Below are 19,742 nucleotides of genomic sequence, written 5' to 3'. Positions count from 1 at the left end.
TCCCGCTCTAACGAAAGAAATCCAAGAGCACTTCGGCTTGTGTCAAGTTGACCCTCTCTCCGCGCACCTAGCAACCGCTCAATGGTCGGGCCTTCGAGAATTCTGCCCTTCTTCGCCGCGTGTCGCCCTCTCCCTGCCGGCGCCGTCTGTGGCCAACGCTCCGACAACAGTTTCTCCTTCAGAGATTTTCGTTTCAGCATCCGATTATTCAGTGACAATCGAGCGTGAATCTCGTACTCTAAGGAGTATCGGAGCTTGGGATGCGATGTAATCTGAGACTGGCTTCCGCGAGCTCTGAGGCGACGACGACGCGACGGAGTGTCGGCTCATCGAGTGCCAACCTGTTGACGTCGCTTTTCCTACTGTCTCAACATGAACGCCAACTTCACTAATGGTGCGTCAGGAGCGCAAGTGAATTTTCTGCCAATCAGCTCCGGAGCCAGAAATCACGCGACATCTGTGGGCAGCGAATTGAGATGGTGGCATCGCTTCACGCTCGGCCAATTCAGCAGGTAACTCACTCGAGGGATATCGCTCGCGAGAGTTTCGGAGGCTGGTCGGTGTTTCTCTGTCGGAGCTTCCTGGAGCCTGCGGAGGCGGACTGACCGGAATTAAACCCGACATGTGTTTCTCGGAGCAGCTGATCGGGTTTTAGATTAGAGTCATCGAGTGTAATATAAGCTCCACGAACAATGCGGGAAGAGTTGTTGCTACGAAAATTATCCACACATTATTTATCTCGCATGCGAACGAACTTCTAACGCCAGCACATTCTCTCCTCCTCCTCCTCAGGGTCATCTTCAAGGGTTTCCGAACGCAAATATCGCAAGTAGACCTGTTCCCCCTCGAGGACGGCCTCAAATCCCATCATTGTCTGGAGACATTTGAGAGGAAATGGCTGAAAGAGCAGAAGATCCGAGCGCGGTTAGTAGTTTCCAATCGAAGGCTCTGTGTCCGCTGCGGTTGATTGCTTTGGAATCGGATGTCGGAGCGCTTGGAGCGGAGGACTCTCTCCTCCGCATTGAGCTCCGAGTCGGATAAATTTTCGTTTCCCTGGCACCGTTTCGGAGCCACGCTCTATGGAGTCAGCTCGTTGATCCGCATGGAATCTGCGAGCCTGGATCGCTCCACGTAATTTTTCCCTCTGATAAAACTCTGTTCTTCCGCTCTAATTCATGAGTCCCTTGTGTCATTTTCGCCCACAATCGGAACTTCTCCGGTGATGGAAGCAGATTTTCTCTGGGATAGATTGGGAAAAAAGGGCGCAGGGTTTTCCCTCGAACGAGAGTTCGAGAGTCTCTGCCAGAGAGGAATTCTCAGCCTCCTGCCCATCTCGCTCGTAAATGAATGAGCGGGGTTCCTCCCAGGACGGCATCCTCCAGATTGCCCCGCCGCGAGCGTCGCTGGCGGAGAAGGAACAACTGATCATTCCCTAGAGCCTGAGGAAATTTTATATTTCAGGAAGCGGGGTTTCGAGGCTGTGCCGACCGAGGATCTATTCCCGAAAACTCCCTATGCGCCGACCACTACGACTACGTCGAAAAACACGATATGGGCTGCGCTGTTTAGATCATTCTGGCCTGTCATCTTACGAGGCTTCTGTTATGAGTTTTTCATCATCATGGGGAAATTGATGACTCCGCTCATGCTCGGGTAAGTTCAAGAGTTGAAGTTCAACGCTAAGGGATTCTTGGGGGAATCATTACTATCAATCACAACAATCAGAACTTAGGACCCTTTAAGGATCTCAATCGTAATTATTCCAGGGCTCTGATCGACGAAGTCTCATCCGCACGACCTTTCGAAATCGGATTTGGGTACTGCCTGGCCTTATTCATCGCGAGTCTCTCTACGTGGGTTGCTCTTGAACACCTCTTGTTCTCGAATTGTATGGGTGGTCTGCAGGCGCGGGCAGCGCTCATGTCCGCTGTATACCAAAAGGTTGGACCGCATTGACATACCGAAAAATGTTCATGCAGAATGCTGCCTCGATTTCGTTTCGGGAAGATTCTAATTGAAGATCTTGAGTGGGGGGTATCCATCGTTCACAGTCGCTATTGATCTCAATGGATTCTCAACGGGCCTATCCCGTCGGCGAACTCATGAATATGATGTCTCTTGACGTGGAGAACGTGTTCCGTTTCGTCGGGGAATGGCATCTTCTGTGGGCGTGGATGGTCAGACTCGCGGGAACATTGGCGCTGCTCTGGATGCAGCTGGGAGTATCGAGCTTGGCCGGAGTTGCAGTCATGCTCGCCCAAATGCCTCTGTCAGCGATAATCGGTCACAAGAACTCCAATGTTCAGGTACGCGGGCTGAGCCCCCTATTGTATCGTCGGTCGGGAGCTGACGAAAAAACTACAAGAATATGAACATTTGGCAATAAAGTACTTGTACATATTGGAATGTATAGTCCTCACAGGGACTATTCATATATTATCTTGCCTTCCAGAACAAACAAATGAAAGAGAAAGGGCGCAGGATATCCATCCTGACGGAAATCCTCAGCGGCATAAGGGTAGGTTCATTCAAGCCATACTATGCCTGGACTCGACACTGGACTTTCATCGCCCCGAAGTCCGTAGATTGTTCCAACATCGTATTCGTTTCCAGTTCATTAAACTCTACGCATGGGAGAAAGCATTCGCTAAGAAAGTCGAAGATGTGCGGCAGCAAGAGGTTGGTTACATCAAGAAGTTCCTTCTCTACCAAGCTGCTCTTTCACTCATCTGGTCGAGCGTCCCCCTGTTGGTAAGCATAGCATCGGAGCCGGAGAGCTTTCTATCGTCTGGTTTTATTTTCCCCCATAGGCACAGCTTATCGGTCCGCTGTTCGACGGACTCGGGGAGCGGAATTCCCCCCGGACTCACACCATTTTATCCCAGAGACTCATATTAAGAGAGATATTCGGGGAATTGGGGAGATTATCTTTTCCCAGACCTATCTCGAATGAAGAACTGCTTGCTCGTCCGCCCGACTCTGTTGCCGGTTCGTCGACTCTCGGCATCAATAGTGAGCTTCGTAGCCGTATTTTCCGTGGGGATGATGATGGTGATGATATTTGGTGTAGTGTCCGCTGTGAGAAGGATGGTAATGGCCATGGTATCGCGCATGGTGTCCGTAGTGATGGCCGGAGTGCGGATCATAGCCGTGGTCGTACGTCGAGTGCTGTCCGTTACTCGCGAAACAGACGGTCGAGAGAGCGCTCAACAGCACGAGAAACGCCAGTATTCTCGACATTTGTTCTGTCCTCATTGTCGTCTGTGTATCGTTGGCTCGACAACGCGTTTATTTATATTTCCTTACGGGTCGATGGTCTGTGACCAGCAACAGAAAAAGCGGGGTCATTCCGAGCAAAAAATTGAGACACTCCGAGCAGCTTTCCACTGATTGTGAGCTGTTTTTCTTCGAGCACCGGGTTGAATACTGCCATGACATTGCACGAAAGGAGAATCCAACAGATGAACTTCCGCTCCGCCTAAATTTAGAATGGAGGAACAAACATTGATAATATTAATTATTGAAAGCCCAATAATACGTCATGTCTGTGTCCGCAGATCTCGTTGGCGTCCTTCGGTTGCTTCGTCTTACTCGATGACGAGAACGTTCTGACTCCGAAACGAGTTTTCGTGTCAATGACATTATTCAATTCGATGAGTTTCACTTTGACATTCGTCCCGACGATGATCGCCACATTCACCAGATGCAAGGTTTCGCTCCGACGGATCCAGAACTTCCTGCAAGCGGACGAGCTCGACCTCGATGACGTGACTCATGCGGTCGGAGAAGGTAGGGCATTCACTTTTCGTATTTCGAAAGTAATGCGCCGCTGCGAAGAGATGCTGCCGGAGCAGCAATCTTCCGTCGCTCTAATGGAAGTTCTTTCCTTCCTCCAGGGGAAGTCGTCGTCTTTGAGAAAGCATCTTTCGCTTGGGAATCGTCGATTGTTTTAGACAAGCTCGACCTCAAGGTTCGAAAAGGAGAATTGATAGCCATCATCGGTCCTGTCGGTTCAGGGAAATCCTCGCTCATGGAAGCCATCCTCGGAAGCATGAAGAAGATTACGGGACATGTCCACAAAGACAAAGTGAGAGCCGCGAAATTTCGCGTGTCCTTCGACCAATCGGAAATAAGACAGATTCTCTCAACTGCGATATATATCCTCCCCGTTCTCCTCAGGCTTCTACGATGGCGTACGTGCCGCAACGAGCTTGGATTCTCAACGATTCCATACGGAACAACATCGTCTTCACATCGGACCCCGACGAAAGTTGGTACCGGGAAGTAGTCGACAGATGCTGCCTGCTCCCGGATTTCCAAATGCTCGAGCACAACGACGACACCGAGATAGGCGAGAAGGGGATCAATCTGTCGGGTGGACAGAAACAACGCGTCAGCTTGGCGCGCGCAGTCTTCCAGAAAGCTCAACTGTATCTACTGGATGATCCTCTCAGCTCTGTCGACTCCCACGTGCTCCAAGACCTCTTCAATGACGTCATCGGCCCCCAGGGCTTGCTGAAGGACACCACCCGTATTCTAGTGACCCATTCGCAAGCGGTCCTCCCTCTTTGCGACAGGATCGTACTGCTGAAGGAGGGGAAGATCGACTTCGTCGGAACGTATAACGACCTCATCAAGGAGGATGTTTCGATGAAAACGATACTCGGAGAGTCGGAAGGAGAAAATGACACGAGGACTGCGGATGAACCCGAGGAGGAACAAAAGATCATTCTGAACTCCCATGGATCGAAAGTTCCACAGAATGAAGAAGAGATGTCGGTCGGTGCAGTGAGCTGGCGCGTCTATCTGATGATGGTGAAAAAATTCGGTCTCTTCTATGCGGGGATCTGTCTCCTCGGATACGGCCTCCACGAAATCGGAATGGTCAGTCACGAGGAAGCTTCGGATTTTTCATTTTCCCCTTTTCTTGACGAAATGATGAAGATCGATCGAGGAGTCACCCTTTAGAGCAGCTTCGTTAGGTGATTTTGATGCTTTCGTTTCAAGGTCTGGAGCATGTTCTGGTTGAAGACCTGGAGCACCGACGCGAAACATCAAGACGACGATCTAATGACGGCGCTTAACGACACCATGCACGCTACCCAAGACGACCTCAGAGAGAACTCCTCTCTGATCGAGAGAATCGGACAAGACTTCGTCAAAGTTTCGGCGGATTTCTCGGCTGAATCCGTGACACCGATAGACAGAATAAACATGTTCGTTTTCATCGGGAGCATCCAGATGACAGGACTAGTTGTCGGTTGCTTGTGTCTGGCGATCGGGATTCTGAAAACATCGACGAGTCTACATCAATCGGTTCTCGACGCCATAATGAGAGCTCCGCTGCAGTTTTTCGACAAGACTCCGTCGGGCCGGAACATCAATCGAATGAGCAAAGACGTGGACGCTCTAGATCAGGAGTTCTTCCTGAATTTAGACGGGTGGCTGTGCTGTGTCCTGTCCATTTTCAGCGTGCTGGTGGTTATCGCCTACGAAGTCCCTCTTCTGCTCTCGGTCATTGTTCCGTGCGCGTGCCTCTTCGTGCTCCTCTTGGTGAGTGCGGGACTCTCCCGAGACGAGTCAAATTGTTTACTGACGACTGATGCTCAGGAATTCTCGGCCACTCTGGGAGACCAACGATTTTGGGAGATATGAGAGAATTCCACCCTTCCCCCCCCACCAGACAATCTATCAGCGGAACGCGAGGCAACTCCAACGGCTGGCATCGGTGACACGATCGCCAGTTCTCAGCCATTTCTCTGAGACAGTCTCAGGTTCGGCGAGCATCAGAGCCTTCCATGCAGAGCAGAAGGTCACGAAAAAGTTCCTGGATCGTTTGGACACAAGCCAAAACTTCATTCTGCATACGAGGGCCTCTGGCGCGTACGTACCTTCCTCAATTCCTCCAGAACGCACCTTCTCCAACTGAGGGTCAAATCAAGCCACAAGAGAGTGGACTAACGAAACGTTTCATCGATAGATGGATCGCTCTTCGAACTCAGCTTCTCAGCAGCCTCATCGTTTTCTCGTTGAGTCTGATCATCATTTTTCATCGCGAGCAATTCAATGAAGGTCTCGCAGGACTCCTCCTGAGTTTGAGCCTGATGGTCAGTTTCTGATTAGAGTATTAGAGGATAATCAAATGGAGACCCGTGAACCTCGCAACGGGGATCGACAGCGGAGAAGAGAACCCTCGGTGGGCCGCTCGTTGATCGATTCTGCGACGAATTTCAAGCAACGCTTCTGAAGTTCCGCGCTCCGACTTGCAGGCCATTGACAGACTGAATTGGGTTTTCCGTCTGTCGTCGTGGGTCGAGAATACGCTCGTTTCGGCAGAGAGACTCGATCAGTACTCGAAGATCCCCAGCGAGAAACCTTGGATCATTGAGAACACCGTCGATCCCCTTTGGCCGTTGAGCGGCTCCGTGAGATTCCGAGACTATTCGACATCGTACGGGTGCGTATGGATTTTCTTGGGCATGATGTCATCCTCGTCGCTCGCGGAATTCTCATTATCAGGCTTGTTTTCCATTACTCCAGACCGGGTGAAAATCCGGTACTGAGCCGGATCAACGTCGAGATCGAAGCGGGAGAGAAAGTCGGTGTCGTCGGGCGGACAGGAGCGGGAAAAACCTCGTTAACCTTGGCCCTGTTCCGAGCAATTGAAGCTACGAGCGGGACCATCTTCGTCGATGGTCTTGATGTTTCCGGGTGCGTGGAACCCTCCGCGATAATTCGAACGATCCCTCCTCGGAGCGAATTCTCCGTTGCGGGGCCGGAATTCCGGGGAGCTAAGAAATATTTCGATACCGTCATCTTACAGCATAGGATTGCACGATCTTCGGAAACGACTCACCATCATTCCTCAAGACCCCGTCCTCTTCCGCGGAACCTTGAGGGAAAACCTCGACCCTCACGGAATTTATTCCGATGAGGAGATCTGGTCCGCGATCGAGAGAGCTCACCTCAAGAAATCGCAGTTCAGTCTCAAGATGACTATCGCTGATGGTGAGAGAGATCATACAGATATCCGAGTTGCAACTCCTACCGATTGATTCTGAGCGCGGGGTTATTTAGTCGTTCGATTCCGGCTGGGTCGAAGAGCTCTAGCTCTAAAGCTGCGTTCTCTAGGTGGAGAGAACATTTCCGTCGGCGAACGTCAGCTCGTGTCGCTGGCGAGAGCTCTTCTCCGAAGTTCGAAGATAATCGTTCTCGACGAGGCCACTGCCGCAGTAGACCACGAAACCGACAAACTGGTTCAAGAAACTATCCGGAGAGATTTCCAGTTCTCCACTGTGATCACCGTTGCTCACCGACTTGAAACAGTTCTCAATTACGATAAGTGAGTCTGATGGAATTCCAGGGAAATTATTTTTCTAGGAGAGGATCCCTAAAGGAGGCGCGACCGGCAAGTACCTGCTACCGTGACGATTGTATTGCAGGATCGTTGTTCTCTCGGGTGGTGAGATCGTGGAGCAAGGCTCACCGAAGGAGTTGCTCGGCTCTAGGAACTCCGTCTTCTATTCTATGGCGAAGGACGCGGGCATCGTCTGAGTGTGATCCTGATCGAGACAGACAAGATGGAAGGATACTAGCAACGGGGGCGCTTTGAGGGGGGTTCCAAAGATATATTTTAATAAAGTCCGGAGCCGACTTGGGGGAACGATCAGAGACCACTGCTTGACGCCAGAATTCGCGTCTCGCGTCTGGAGAGAATGCTGTTCCATGTTGCAGTCCCCTCATTTTAGGGCGAAAGCCTGACTATATAAAAATCAACCTCGCGGAAGCCGAGGGCCTCGACCTCAACGAAGAGAGCCGACTGGGATTTCACAGGGCCGAGGGAGATACCTTCAATCATGAAATGCCTGTGCGTAGGACAACGTCCCTCTGGTCTGCTTCCGAGAGACTCCCACGAGAAACTCGCTAAGAGAAGATTCATACACCTCATTCATCAGAACGCCGCCTCCCTACAGACAGATTCACGAGAATCATCATCTTGGGACTCCCAGGATGAAGAGCGGTTCTATCCGCGCCACGGCCGACTACATGCAGAACTGCGTCCAGGTGCACGAGCAGGGGCATCTAGATCAAAATAGAACAACGTGCTTCTCTGTGTTCGAATCGTGAAACTTCAGCTCAAAACCACAAATGAACCAATATCCTTAGATCAAGCATCGGATTCCGTTCTCAGGACTGCTCCCCGGCCTCCAGAGCTAGAGGTGAGAAATTCCAGTGCAATGGATCAGACTTCCTTAGGTCAGTCTCTCATGTTGAAGGTTGACTTTCCTATTGGGACTTGTTGAATTGTCATTCAATATCTGGACAGCAGTTCAAGCAGCTCTTGGAAAGTCATCCTTGCCTGAATGTTCATGCAGCTCCCCGAAAGAAGCTTAATTCTTTTGGGTCGGTTCCATTTCCAGAAAGATGGAGGACGGTGGACTCGTGCTGAACATTTGCTCCGACGATGCAAAACCGATTGACATCGACGCTCTCCTCCGCGATGAGTGCGAAAACGGCCAGGACAAACACCACGCCATAGGTGCCGATTCCGAGTCGGATCAATCCGATCGGATATTCTCTCCTGAGAAAGAGAGTGAGAAGCTCGCGCCAGTGGAACCGTCGAAGAAATCGACCAAGAGATCAGCCGTTCAGAAGAAGAGTCTGAGCGAAGTTCTCTACGAGCGAGGAATATCCGCAATAAATAAGAAGTTCGAGAAGCCCACACCCAAGGTTGATAAGTTCCACGTCGACGTTGAGCTGCCCCCGGCGCCTACATCCGATGAGATCGGAGTTCGCGCGGAGATCCAACTCTTCACCGAGGATGGTTTCAGCGAACTCGAGATCCATCCCCATCTCGTGGCATGTCTGCGAGATCGAATGAAGATCAACAAAGCGACGGTGATTCAGAAAATGAGCGTTGGACACATCCTCAAGCGGAAAGATGTCCTTATAAAATCGCCTACGGGATCAGGCAAAACGCTCGCCTACGCCCTCCCAATCCTCCACCTGCTGATGAACGAAACCCCCAAAATCAAAAGAGAGGATGGAACGAGAGTCGTCATCATCACGCCAACGCGAGAACTAGCGCTCCAAACATATCAGTGTCTTGAGCTGCTCTCGAAAGCGTGCCAGTACATCGTGCCCGGAGTCCTGATGGGCGGGGAGAAGAAAAAATCCGAAAAAGCTCGACTCCGTAAGGGGATCGTTGTCATGGTCGGAACTCCCGGAAGATTGATCGACCACCTGGATCACACATCGTCCTTCAGTTTCGGCACCGCGGACTGGTTAGTAATCGATGAAGCGGACAGGATGCTTGAGATGGGATTCGAGCAGAGCATATCCAGAATTATCGAGTCCTGGAGGAAAGAACGCGCGGGAAAAGCGTCTAATGCCATCTTATTGTCCGCTACCCTGACCCCTGGTGTGGAGAAACTCGCCGGACTCTCGCTCAACGAGCCGGTCGTCGTCGATGCGACGCAGGATTGTCAAGGAGCTCTCGACGACTTCGTGCTGCCTGAGAGTTTAGAACAGACTTTCATGGTGTGTCCCACTAAATTGTATCTGGTCGCCCTCTCCAGCCTCATCGTCCGGGGAGCTATCCAAAAAGACAAAATCGTGGTTTTCCTCCCAACTCAAGGCGTCGTGGATTTCTACCTTAATCTCTTCTCTGGAATTATGGCAGAGGCACTGCTAGATTCTGGGTACAAAGTTAATTTCTATCGACTTCACGGGACCATGTCTCAACACGACCGCACGGAGGTTTTCACCCAGTTCCGGGGAAGGGAATCCGGAGTGCTGTTCACGACCGACGTAGCCAGCCGCGGTCTGGACCTGCCAAGAGTCGATCTCATTGTTCAGTTCTCTCTGCCGCTTGGTGTGCAGGACTACGTGCATCGAGTTGGACGGACCGCTCGTATCGGCACTGAAGGCCGCGCGGTTTTGCTTCTGATGCCCTGCCAGGCAAAGTACCTGAACTTGCTCGCGAAAGCCAAGCTTCGTCCGGAACAAATGCAAATGCGAGGTGTCATAAATTACATCAAAACGCTCAAGGATTATATCGCGAGGAAGAACCCTTCGTTTGGCCTCAGGTCCGCCGAGGATTACTGCACGGCTCTACAGCTGACTTTTGAAGCTGAGGTGAAAAAAGAACCGGAACTGCTCGAGAGCGCGCGGAACGCCTTCTCGACATATATCCGGTCAGCAGCGAGTTATCCATTGGAGCTACGAGAGGTCGCGCCTTTCAAAGAGTTGCATCTGGGCCACGTGGCGAAAATGTTCTGTCTCAACGATCCTCCGCGAATCCTGGGCGAAAAAGCTCCCAGGCATATCCGCAATGAAAACAAAAATCGCTACAATAACTCAAGAGCAGCCAGACCTTTCACCGCGGCAGCGAAGAGGAAAGAAGTTTCCGAATGGGACAGTGGGATGGCACCGAGTAAAAAACAGAGACGAGAAGCCAAGCGATGACTTCTCTATTGTTTGTTGCATGTATAATTGACGGAGAGGAGATTGTACAATAAAAAAATGCGAAATACCCAAAATCGGACTCTTCGAGAAGCTCGAGAGTCAATCGATCATCGGAGCCGCTAGTCAGCGCGGCTTTCGGAAAAAGAATCGAAATTCGGTGATCGTCGGAACAACGACCGATCAATGAAGTCGCCTGGATCATGAGAGATCACTGACCAGTAAAGTCCAACATACCCGGTCCATACTCCTTTCTCTTTGTCCGCTTTCATCCGCCAGCCCGAGCGTTGCTCATCGGGAAAATAAAAGGAGAACTCGAATTAATTTCATAGAGCCGGAAAACATCAGGGAATGAAATATCCGCCTCTAATGTCCGCTTTTCATCCGGATCGACGTTCGCGCAAACATGGTCCTCTCTTCGGAAGGGGAATATCCTCTCATATCGCAATCCTGGCGATTAGATATCGATCGCAACGTCGGCTGCATGTTTCTCAGGGAGGCCAGTTTTGGGCCAGCGAGGAGTTTGGAGCAAAAAGCGAGAGGAATGGCATTTGGGGCTTCTCCAATTTCGATCCCCGAAAAATACGGCCTCATGTTTGTCATTTTCACGGCTAACAGCTGCTGAATTGCGGGTCAATCGACAAAAAGCCATTTATAAACTCGGAGTGCGCCGTCATCCACTCCTTCATCATTACTAGCGTCAGCACGTTCCTAGCTCCGCTAAGCCGGAAGGATGTTCGGAATGACTGAACTTATCGAATAGGTTCGAGATATCCGACATTGACGCATCTGACTCTCACCTTGAATCCGAGATCGGATTCTTGTTTTGTTGGAGAATTCCCCGCATGTACACTGTTTGAATCCAATAGGAGAATCATACGATTTGAGAAATTCCGCTTAGAGAAAATTAGAGCCCTCTTATCCGAGCTTGACTTTATTCACTAGATCCACCTGGGAATTCTGTTGCTCTCGGCTCCCCGCATTAGAAAAACTCTTTTCGACTCGACAAGTGTCAGTGTGACTCCAGAGGCTCAAACGTGACGGCTCGTAGTGATCTCTGGTGAGCGACGACGGGACGCAAGCAGTAGTAGTATGATGCGGGTGATATTCTGCAAGCTCGCCGCCGGGATTTCCTTGGTCAGTCATGAATCTGACTCATTGTGAATGCTCTCTTCAGTCAAACTACTGTCCGTGATTGGAGGCTCTCTCATTGAAGATGCCGCGTGCGATTTCTTTCCTGCTATATCTAGGGGCGTTCACCGTCTATGCCTACAGCGCTTACTATACGATGTACCATGTCGAGACTCCAAAGGACGAGCCGGATCTTGCGTACGCGGGGAAAGCAAAGTACCTCACGCATTGGAACCTCGTAAGTTTCGAGAGCAGCTCGTTCATAAGCCCCTCACGACTCACAAGCTCCTCCGGTGCGGGGGGCTCTATACCGAAGGCATGTCACGGCAACATGAGCACTTTCTTCCGGACTAGACCCCGAAGTCTGAAAATCTCGGCGACCCCCGGTCCCGACTCTTTCTCCTCTCATCTTTCGGTTTTCAGTGCCTGTGCGTTTTCTACTTCGGGCTCTGTCTCGCAGCCACTCTCGTGCCACTGAAATGCTTGAGAGGACTCCGTGACTACATCTTCTGCTCGGTGTCCCTCCCTTCGTGTATTTTCGTCACGACCACATTTTGGGCGCTCTACGCGTACGATCGAGAGCTAATCTTCCCCAAGAGATTGGGGCATCTATACCCCGATTGGCTCAACCACTGCTCGGTGAGTTTGCTACAGCTTTCCACGAGGAACATCATTGCTACTATCGAGCGAAATATCGAAAGCTCGTGCGGTATTTTCTCATCAATCTCCGACTCCCGCCTAGCTGAACGCCTTGTCCTTTATTGCAGCACACTCTGATCACGGTGACCGCTATAGGCGAAGCTTTTCTGCACAAACCCAAGGTGCCGTCGAAGTTCGGAGGACTCGTCGGAGCCCTGGCCTGGCTCGCCGTTTATCAGGTCTGGGTCCTGTACCTCGGAATCTTAAAGGGAGTTTGGGTTTACCCCTTGCTGAGGCGTCTGAGCGCCCCAGCGCTGACGGCATACTTTGCTGTGAGCCTTTCTTTTCTCATGTTGCTCCACATGGCCTGCAATGCTCTCCTACGGTGCCGGAACCGGCGACTGCGAAAGGATTCGGACACGCAATTCAGGAAAATTATTTAGGCATCCGAGCTCCGCCTCGGATGCTCAAATAATGCGGGCAAATCGTTATGTTGGCTTCCGAAATAAAAATACGAGTCGGGAGATCAGGCGCACATGCGAACTAGGTACGTAAATGAGCCGCCCCTCCGGACCGCCATCCCTGATTGAGAAATGACGCTAGAGATCATGGACCACATTACCTGTTGTGACTCCTCCTCCTCCTGGTCGAGTACTTCGTCGGGGACTGCTCGTGACTGTTCCCGCCCATCGGTCAGAGAAACGGCATCGCCTAGACTCACAGTGACCAGCAAGCTCGGGTTTCGTGATGGAACTTCATGCTGTGGCGGGTAACTTTCAATCAGAGCGGAGCGAGCCCTGCCGGCGACGCTACAAGACCCACTTTAGGCCGCACAAGGGAGATTTTCTAATCCAATGTAGGAGATTTTCTAATCCGAATAATTAATCTCCACGGGAGTTGGAACATTTGTTTGAATTCGCACATTGATTGAGGAGGCAATCGTGATCAAGGATCGAGCACTCGTCGGAGCACGGACCTTTGTCCACGGACGGATCATGAAACGCCAGACGATATAAAATTCAATCTCCTTTATCAACCCATATCGATGAGCGTCCGGATGCTGCGATCCGCGATTCGCTCGAGTCCAGGCACGAAGCGATCTTCTAAAATTGAGACTCTACATGGTATATCCGGTTGTTTGAACGGATACGCGCCTGGTTCACCACGGCATGCTAATAATCGACGCTACCTCGGGATCGATGAGATTCTCTGAGCATCCAGGGCCAGACCCGCTCTCCTGCGGTTCCTCTTTCGGGTGTCCCGAAATGAAGTTCTGCACAGCAGTCGCAGCCAAACGTATTTCTTTAATCTTGTGATGGCGCAAGACTTCGGTGTACCTTCCAACGTCGCCTTTCATGAGCAGCTCATGGAGCGCGGGCAATTTCGTAGGATCGCTGAAGCGAGTTGCGCCAATAACCGCGAGCAGGGACACGAGGCCGTTACACATGACATCGGCTAGTGGCGAACGCAAAACTTCCGCAAGTTGCTTCACGTAACCCATTCGAACCATTGACAGTATCTGTGCGGAACTCGCTTTGGCGAAAAGATTTGAAGTAGCTCTGAGCACCTCTTTTCGGACCTGGGGATCTGGAGTCTCTCGCAAGAGGAATAAACGGTTGCAGATGCTGCTATGCAGAGCGTATTCCACGCCATAGGTCGTGTAGGCGAAAATGTTGGTCAGTGCCATGCACGCGATGCGACGTGTTTCCGAGTGAGGCACACCGAGGCTGGTTTCGATCACCGGGAGAACTCCCTGATCGACGCAACGTTGACAGTGCTCCTCCGAAGAAGCGAGGAAGTCTACGAAAAGTTCCGTCATCGAGCTCAGACACTGTGTCGTACTGGTTTCGGGGAACACACAGTTTGGCGCGGATGAGACGTGTCTGGCGAGACCGAGGACGAGTCGAACGTCCAGCACTTCTTGAACAATGTTGTCGTCTCGCAGTTTTCTCCGCACATCCAACAAGGCTTGACATACGGGTTCCGCAACGACGCACGACTTGCCGAAAAAGGGATGCCTCAGAGTCCTGGCGAAGATATTCAGCACGAGCGGCAGCGAATCAGAAGGGGCATGACCCTCACGAACGATACTGGCGACGAGTGCGATGAAGGACGTCAAAATTTCTTCGGGGAAGTCTATAGTATAGATCTCGTCCAGAAATTCGATCGGGAAAACTTCGAGAAAGGTTTCCACGTGTGTTTTCCCCTGTCGACACCAGCGGGCTAGAGCTTGGAATGCGGGAACGAGTCGATTCGGTTCCACCGTCGCGAGGACCACGTCTAGTTTGATTAGCTTGAGAAGGATCTTGATCAGATCGAGATTCTTGCCGAGCTTGCCCCGATGACTCATGGCTTCGAGACTCTCGGTTAGCACGGCGACCGCTTCCGGGGGGACGTCCTCCAGTTGACTGGTTAGGCACCATTGCAGAAGACTCCGTAGATCACTATCCAGAACTCGTCGAAGTTGCTCCGGATCCATGAGCGACATCTTGAGTATTCTCAGATATTCTTGGACTAGAACCCCGTTCCTCGACCCGAGCGCTGCATAGGGAATATTGATGAGTGTTCGATGAGGTCCTTCGACGGAACCAGGGGATTTCAGTGAGAATATAGACCAGAGTTCCCATGTGACAAACCTCTCATGACGGCGCGGATCGCTTCCTCGACGACCATTGGACCTGTCGAGAAATCGCGGAATCGGTTGGCTATAGACACATGATATCCAATTCGGGAATGAGGCTCCTTGAACAATATTCCCGAGGAAATTGGGGGGAGGGGGGGAGTCTTGGCTATATGAGAGGTCTGAGAAAATCGATTACCTGCTTCGGCAGCGGGAGCGTTCTCGCTTGAAGGTCCGGGGGGCATTTTCGAACGGAGATTCCGTTGACCCCTACCAAGCGTTCGAATTCTCCGCCTTTGTTGATATGTTCCCAGGGCTAATCGCGCGCCGAAAGTTCACGTCGCTCGACCTATTGTTTCCGCTCGCTGGAATACACTGTACGCTTTGTCGGGGAAAATCGACGCGTCATGACGAACGGCGACGGTGGCATGTCAAACTCGGACTCCGAACCCAGAAACGAGTCCGTCTCCAAGACGATCGCTCGGAGTCTTGCGTATGTGAAACGATTTCTGAGAAAGCTAGACGGTCACGACCGATATGGCACTGAACGATCGATCGATGAGTGCTTCCAAGTGTTTTCAGGAGCATGCCTCTCGACAGTCGTGGGGGAGTCAATTCTTGAGATCCCTCCGGCCTGAGAAACACTATTAAGCACTCTAAGCACTGATAAGCACCTAAGCACTCTGATGTCGTACGAGGCATCGATCTTAAGCAATCCATCGCTGCGTCTGAAGCTTGCGTTGCCGAGGATGCACCACAATGCCTCGATGAAATTTTTCAAAGCGGAAGTGGGAGTCCCTGGACGGAGAGCTTCTCTCAGGGGTGACTAGGCCGTCTTGAGACATCACCAAGGACCAAGTCTCGCTCTTGAAACGATATTTCGTATCGGAATTTCCTAGGGAAATCGCCGGTTTATCGGAGAGCCGAAGTGGAAAATAGCGCTCCTGGCAACCTGCGCCCCCAGGTCGAGTGCCTTGGCTCGCCCTATCCCTGGCTTCGCCGCTGCTGCGACTGTCTCGCTATCGCCACGGATACCGCTTCCGAGCATGAAAAATGTCCCTAAATGCCACTCGACACTTCTTCTGAATCTCTGATCTCTTTCGAAATAGGCTAATTGTATAATGAGTAGGGCAATCTGTTTCATGCACGAAAAAAATAAGGAATATGCATGCAGTATGCAGGAAAAATGAGGATTGATATGCATGAAAATGCAGGTTGATGATTGGTGCATTACTGTCAAACGACCTGCTTCTGATCAGGTACATGCTACTATGACGTAATTTTTGAGGTCTCCGAATCAGAAGGAAGCTCTCTTGACCCTCGATAGCACTCAGAGCGTAGAGAAAAATCGCTCGACTGTAAGACAGCGCCATGAGGTGTTCTACGGTCATGTCCGGTGCATCGGTCAGGTCTTCTCCAGGAAACCAGGGAGAACGTCTCGGAATTGAGACGGATCTCACTGACGGATAGTCGAGCGATTAGCGCGCCTGGTACGTCTCAGTGCTAGACGGGCATCTCGCTATGACACTATTCGAGCAGGAGGTCGTGGGTTCGAATCCTGCAGCCGCCTACATCAAGGATGGTCTTCCCTGCGGAGTCCTCCCTTCGTCGCAGCGATGAGAACCACCAAGTGCGGCATGACTTTTCCATCGATATTCAAATAATGGCTTACCAGCCGGATCTCGAGACTCGCCCGGCCGGCGAGATATTTAGTACGGGAACTTTCTCGTGTTCGCTCGGACTGCGCTATGTAATGGAGAGCAGCTTGCGGCGGCTCGGTAAGGGTTCTTCATAATTAGCGACTTGAGATGACGCTTCGAGCGCATCCCGTGGAAGATGCACTGCCCAGACGTCTGGCGAGACGTCTCACAATTAACTAAAATTATTCATTTCCCAGATCAAGCAATCGTCGCGGATAATCGTCGAAGCGATGCGATAAATCAAATACGGCACAGCTTTGTGCTTGAGTTACGAGTTCGTGACGCTCCTGATATTGATACCCCATCAACCACATCATCCTCCTCCGCGGGAGGCCCCTCCTCGGAGGGCTCACCGGCGGATGGATCATCCGCGGATGATATGCAATGAGCGTTATGTTACAGCTCCGATTCCTTGGCGTCGTCAATCTCGGTGCTTTGCAGCGGCTGGTGTCCGTGCAGTAGTTCTCTGAAAAACAGGTACATCCATTTGCTCTGTACTGCCTGCGATCGGGAAGAGTCCCACGAAGGTGAGCTCCGCTCAAGCGTCTCACTGTATAATCTGGTCGCGATAATGAATCCGGTGATTTGACGGGCCTCGGTGACTCCGCAGTCGCGCGGGACACCCCGGGGAACACGTGCTTCGAAGAGCATCTCTGGAATGGAGGTTCCATCGTGTCCTGTGGCTTCCATCTGGCATATTCCTCCGGAGCGTTTCGCTTCATTCCGTCACTCCCTCAGAGTAGTTTCTATGTATCAAACGAATGAATAGCTTGCATGAGTAACCTCACGGGTCGAGTCGATCCTATTCAAGAAGTTCACACTCGCTCCATGTCTTCGTCGTGTCGCTCTGAGATTCTGAAGTATTGTCGTTCTATTTCAGTCAGGATGTCGCTCCATTTGTTGCTGTTCAAGAAAAGGTCGACTTTCGTGATCACCTGCGGCGTCGGTGCCTACGTTTTCGAGCGAGCCATTGACACCGGAAAAATCGCTTACTATGATGATTGGGATCGAGGGAAACAATTCAAGAATGTCAAGGATGACCTGTGGAAGCTGAAATTATTAATGCTCGGAAGCTCCCGAAGCGGATAGGGATGGAGAATAAATGAGTTCTTTCGAGCTTTGAGTGCTGATTCGAGTGCCGAATATCTTCTCGCGCTGCGGTCTCATCAGAATGTGGTGTGAATCGTTTAGGTTTTCAACCGAATTTCGCCGATCCCTCGACTGATTCTCTCACAGTCAGACATGAGCAGCTTCCGAAAAAACGCCGACAGAGGTCCCCAAGCGGCTTCCACTCAGCAGTAATGAGGCGCGGTTCCCGGGATGATTGTGAACATAGTGAAGCATGGAGAGTAGTGCTGCTCCGAAAGGTGAGCAGAAATGTTATAGAGAACCTTCCGCGGAACTAAGTTAGCTAAGAGGATACTTGCGGAAGTCCAATGGGCTTTAGCGGCAATTCTCGGCGGACGGGTGCCAATTCAATCGGGAAGGAATCCCGGTCGGGCTCATAGTCGAATACGCATCTGATGCCCGCTCCCGCTCACCGATATCGGCCTACACTCTCTACGGCAGGGGTGCTTAACCTTTCTCGTCTCGCGCAACCCCATCGGAGGCTCATCGGGCCCGCGGAACCCTCAGGCAAAAAAAAATTGAAGAGATACTTCAGGTTCCAGGAAAACGCAGGAACAGCGGACTTTACGTTCCTCGCATGCTGCTTTCGATGGAGCATCAGAAATGCAAATATTTTGAGATCATTGCAATTTAATGCTTTATTTAGGAAAATTATGTCATGAGTTAAGAGGAGCACGAAATGGAGCTGGAGAGCGCAGGACTGAAGGAGCGGCATGAGACTGCTGCCGTGTTCCAATGGGAAGGCTGATACTGAATCTGCTTCGAAAGTTCTGCAAATCCGGAATTCTGTCAGACAGCTGCAAACGCATGTCACGGTCTCCGCATACAGATTCTGCCGTTCCGCGGATAGCTTCCTCCCAAAAATGTATAGAATCTAAGTTACCCTGCCTTTGTACGCACGTTTAGTCGGCTACTTCAGAGATTCTGCAGGAGGCAGGAATAAGCTCAGCGGAACTCCCGGGTTCCGCGAGAAAATGTGCACGGAACCCGGGAAACTTTCCACGGATCCTTAGGGTTCCGCAGAACACGGGTTAGTCAAGAACCGCTGCTCTAGGGTCGATAAACGGTGTCTGCAGGAGGATATCGAATTCTGTTCAATCGTGTTCGCCAAACCGGGATGTTCACTGAGGCGGTGGGTTACGAAGTCGAGCGGTCACTGTATCTCATTTGTCCGTCCTGTTACTTCCCAGCTTGATTGATATCGATTGAAAGGAGCTGGCCGAGCGGATAGCGGAACTCCCGCAAGGGAGTCCGTCAAGATTCCTTCAAGCGAGGCATGAAATCTCCCCTGTCTCTTGACTCTGCAGGCCATATTCCATGATGAATCTATGGGATCTGAATCTGAAGGTAAGGGTGGGGCCGTAGAGATACTCCTGTATCTCTCTATAGAATTCCTGCAGAGACTGCAGACAATATTCCTGAAAGAATCAATAGGCACCCTTTATTATCCAATTTCGACTGAATTCAACAGCCTTCCGAATTCAAGCGTAGATAATAGCTTGGCAGTAGAAATAAGTACTCCTATATCTCTCCATAGAATTCCGATCGAAGATCGACGGGTTCGTACGAAACACGACGCCGACGTCCAGCGAACTGAGGCTGGTCATTATTTCCTGGAATTCGAAGTTCTTCATCACGTCGATCCCACGCTCGAACACTCTCGATGCTCATTTTGATGCGGAACATGTTTCACCGCAATGCGATCCACCGTCTAGGAGCCATGAGCTATCCTGAGAAATTAATTTGAGGGAGCCCTCCATGATCGAGTCTTCGGTGGAGCTGACTTGAAGAATCCTGAAAACAGGGAGATCTAGCTCTGGCGGGAGGAATGGAAGGAATGAGACACGTCACGTCTGGAACGACGACGATTTTATTATAGTACAGACTAAGTTTCATGAGACAATAATTATTATGGGAGTCGGGGTCGTTCCACATTAGGGGCTTGCTACAAGTCAAGGATTCGGGTTCTCGCCGACAGACTGGTGACGCTTTTCAAGTGTAGGATCCACAATTAGTAGTTGCGGTTTTGCCTCGAGCTTTGTCACAATATTGGCGGGACA

General features: G+C 51.1%; 3 protein-coding genes across 4 annotated transcripts; all 3 read left to right on the top strand.

Moving 5' to 3' along the window:
- The first annotated feature begins 372 nt into the window (after positions 1 to 372).
- On the top strand, positions 373 to 7,554 carry LOC100899089 (canalicular multispecific organic anion transporter 1). Its single transcript, XM_003746700.1, has 18 exons — positions 373 to 512; positions 793 to 924; positions 1,462 to 1,653; positions 1,767 to 1,941; positions 2,052 to 2,306; positions 2,453 to 2,518; positions 2,614 to 2,751; positions 3,558 to 3,789; positions 3,897 to 4,087; positions 4,180 to 4,884; positions 5,008 to 5,553; positions 5,684 to 5,883; positions 5,981 to 6,107; positions 6,270 to 6,457; positions 6,541 to 6,711; positions 6,824 to 7,008; positions 7,132 to 7,342; positions 7,443 to 7,554. Exons 1-18 carry the CDS (start codon positions 373 to 375, stop codon positions 7,552 to 7,554), a joined length of 3,966 nt encoding a protein of 1,321 aa, XP_003746748.1.
- Positions 7,555 to 8,624: 1,070 nt separating this feature from the next.
- On the top strand, positions 8,625 to 10,521 carry LOC100898945 (probable ATP-dependent RNA helicase DDX31). Its single transcript, XM_029112425.1, has one exon. The coding sequence runs from the start codon at positions 8,878 to 8,880 to the stop codon at positions 10,465 to 10,467; it is 1,590 nt and encodes a 529-aa protein (XP_028968258.1). The 5' UTR covers positions 8,625 to 8,877; the 3' UTR covers positions 10,468 to 10,521.
- Positions 10,522 to 11,478: 957 nt separating this feature from the next.
- On the top strand, positions 11,479 to 12,751 carry LOC100902229 (androgen-dependent TFPI-regulating protein). Of its 2 annotated transcripts, XM_018640789.1 has the most exons (4): positions 11,479 to 11,524; positions 11,642 to 11,833; positions 12,019 to 12,234; positions 12,363 to 12,751. In XM_018640789.1, exons 2-4 carry the CDS (start codon positions 11,681 to 11,683, stop codon positions 12,675 to 12,677), a joined length of 684 nt encoding a protein of 227 aa, XP_018496305.1. In that variant the 5' UTR covers positions 11,479 to 11,524; positions 11,642 to 11,680; the 3' UTR covers positions 12,678 to 12,751. The 2 variants fall into 2 exon arrangements, with proteins under 2 accessions (XP_018496305.1, XP_003746686.1); XM_003746638.2 differs by having other exon boundaries at positions 11,485 to 11,833.
- The last annotated feature ends 6,991 nt before the right edge of the window (positions 12,752 to 19,742 follow it).

This window comes from Galendromus occidentalis, unplaced genomic scaffold, assembly GCF_000255335.2.
Source record: "Galendromus occidentalis unplaced genomic scaffold, Mocc_1.1 scf7180000077500, whole genome shotgun sequence".
NCBI classification, from domain to species: domain Eukaryota; kingdom Metazoa; phylum Arthropoda; class Arachnida; order Mesostigmata; family Phytoseiidae; genus Galendromus; species Galendromus occidentalis.
This window is presented reverse-complemented; position numbering and strand designations above follow the sequence as displayed.

Bases quoted from the DNA above. Each gene is read 5' to 3' on its own strand.
- LOC100902229 (XM_018640789.1), top strand. From the start codon at position 11,681: ATGCCGCGTGCGATTTCTTTCCTGCTATATCTAGGGGCGTTCACCGTC. The intron at 11,834-12,018 runs GTAAGTTTCGAG...TTCGGTTTTCAG, and splicing joins ACCTCACGCATTGGAACCTC to TGCCTGTGCGTTTTCTACTT. The intron at 12,235-12,362 runs GTGAGTTTGCTA...CCTTTATTGCAG, and splicing joins ATTGGCTCAACCACTGCTCG to CACACTCTGATCACGGTGAC.
- LOC100898945 (XM_029112425.1), top strand. From the start codon at position 8,878: ATGAAGATCAACAAAGCGACGGTGATTCAGAAAATGAGCGTTGGACAC.
- LOC100899089 (XM_003746700.1), top strand. From the start codon at position 373: ATGAACGCCAACTTCACTAATGGTGCGTCAGGAGCGCAAGTGAATTTT. The intron at 2,307-2,452 runs GTACGCGGGCTG...CTTGCCTTCCAG, and splicing joins ACAAGAACTCCAATGTTCAG to AACAAACAAATGAAAGAGAA. The intron at 3,790-3,896 runs GTAGGGCATTCA...TCCTTCCTCCAG, and splicing joins GACTCATGCGGTCGGAGAAG to GGGAAGTCGTCGTCTTTGAG.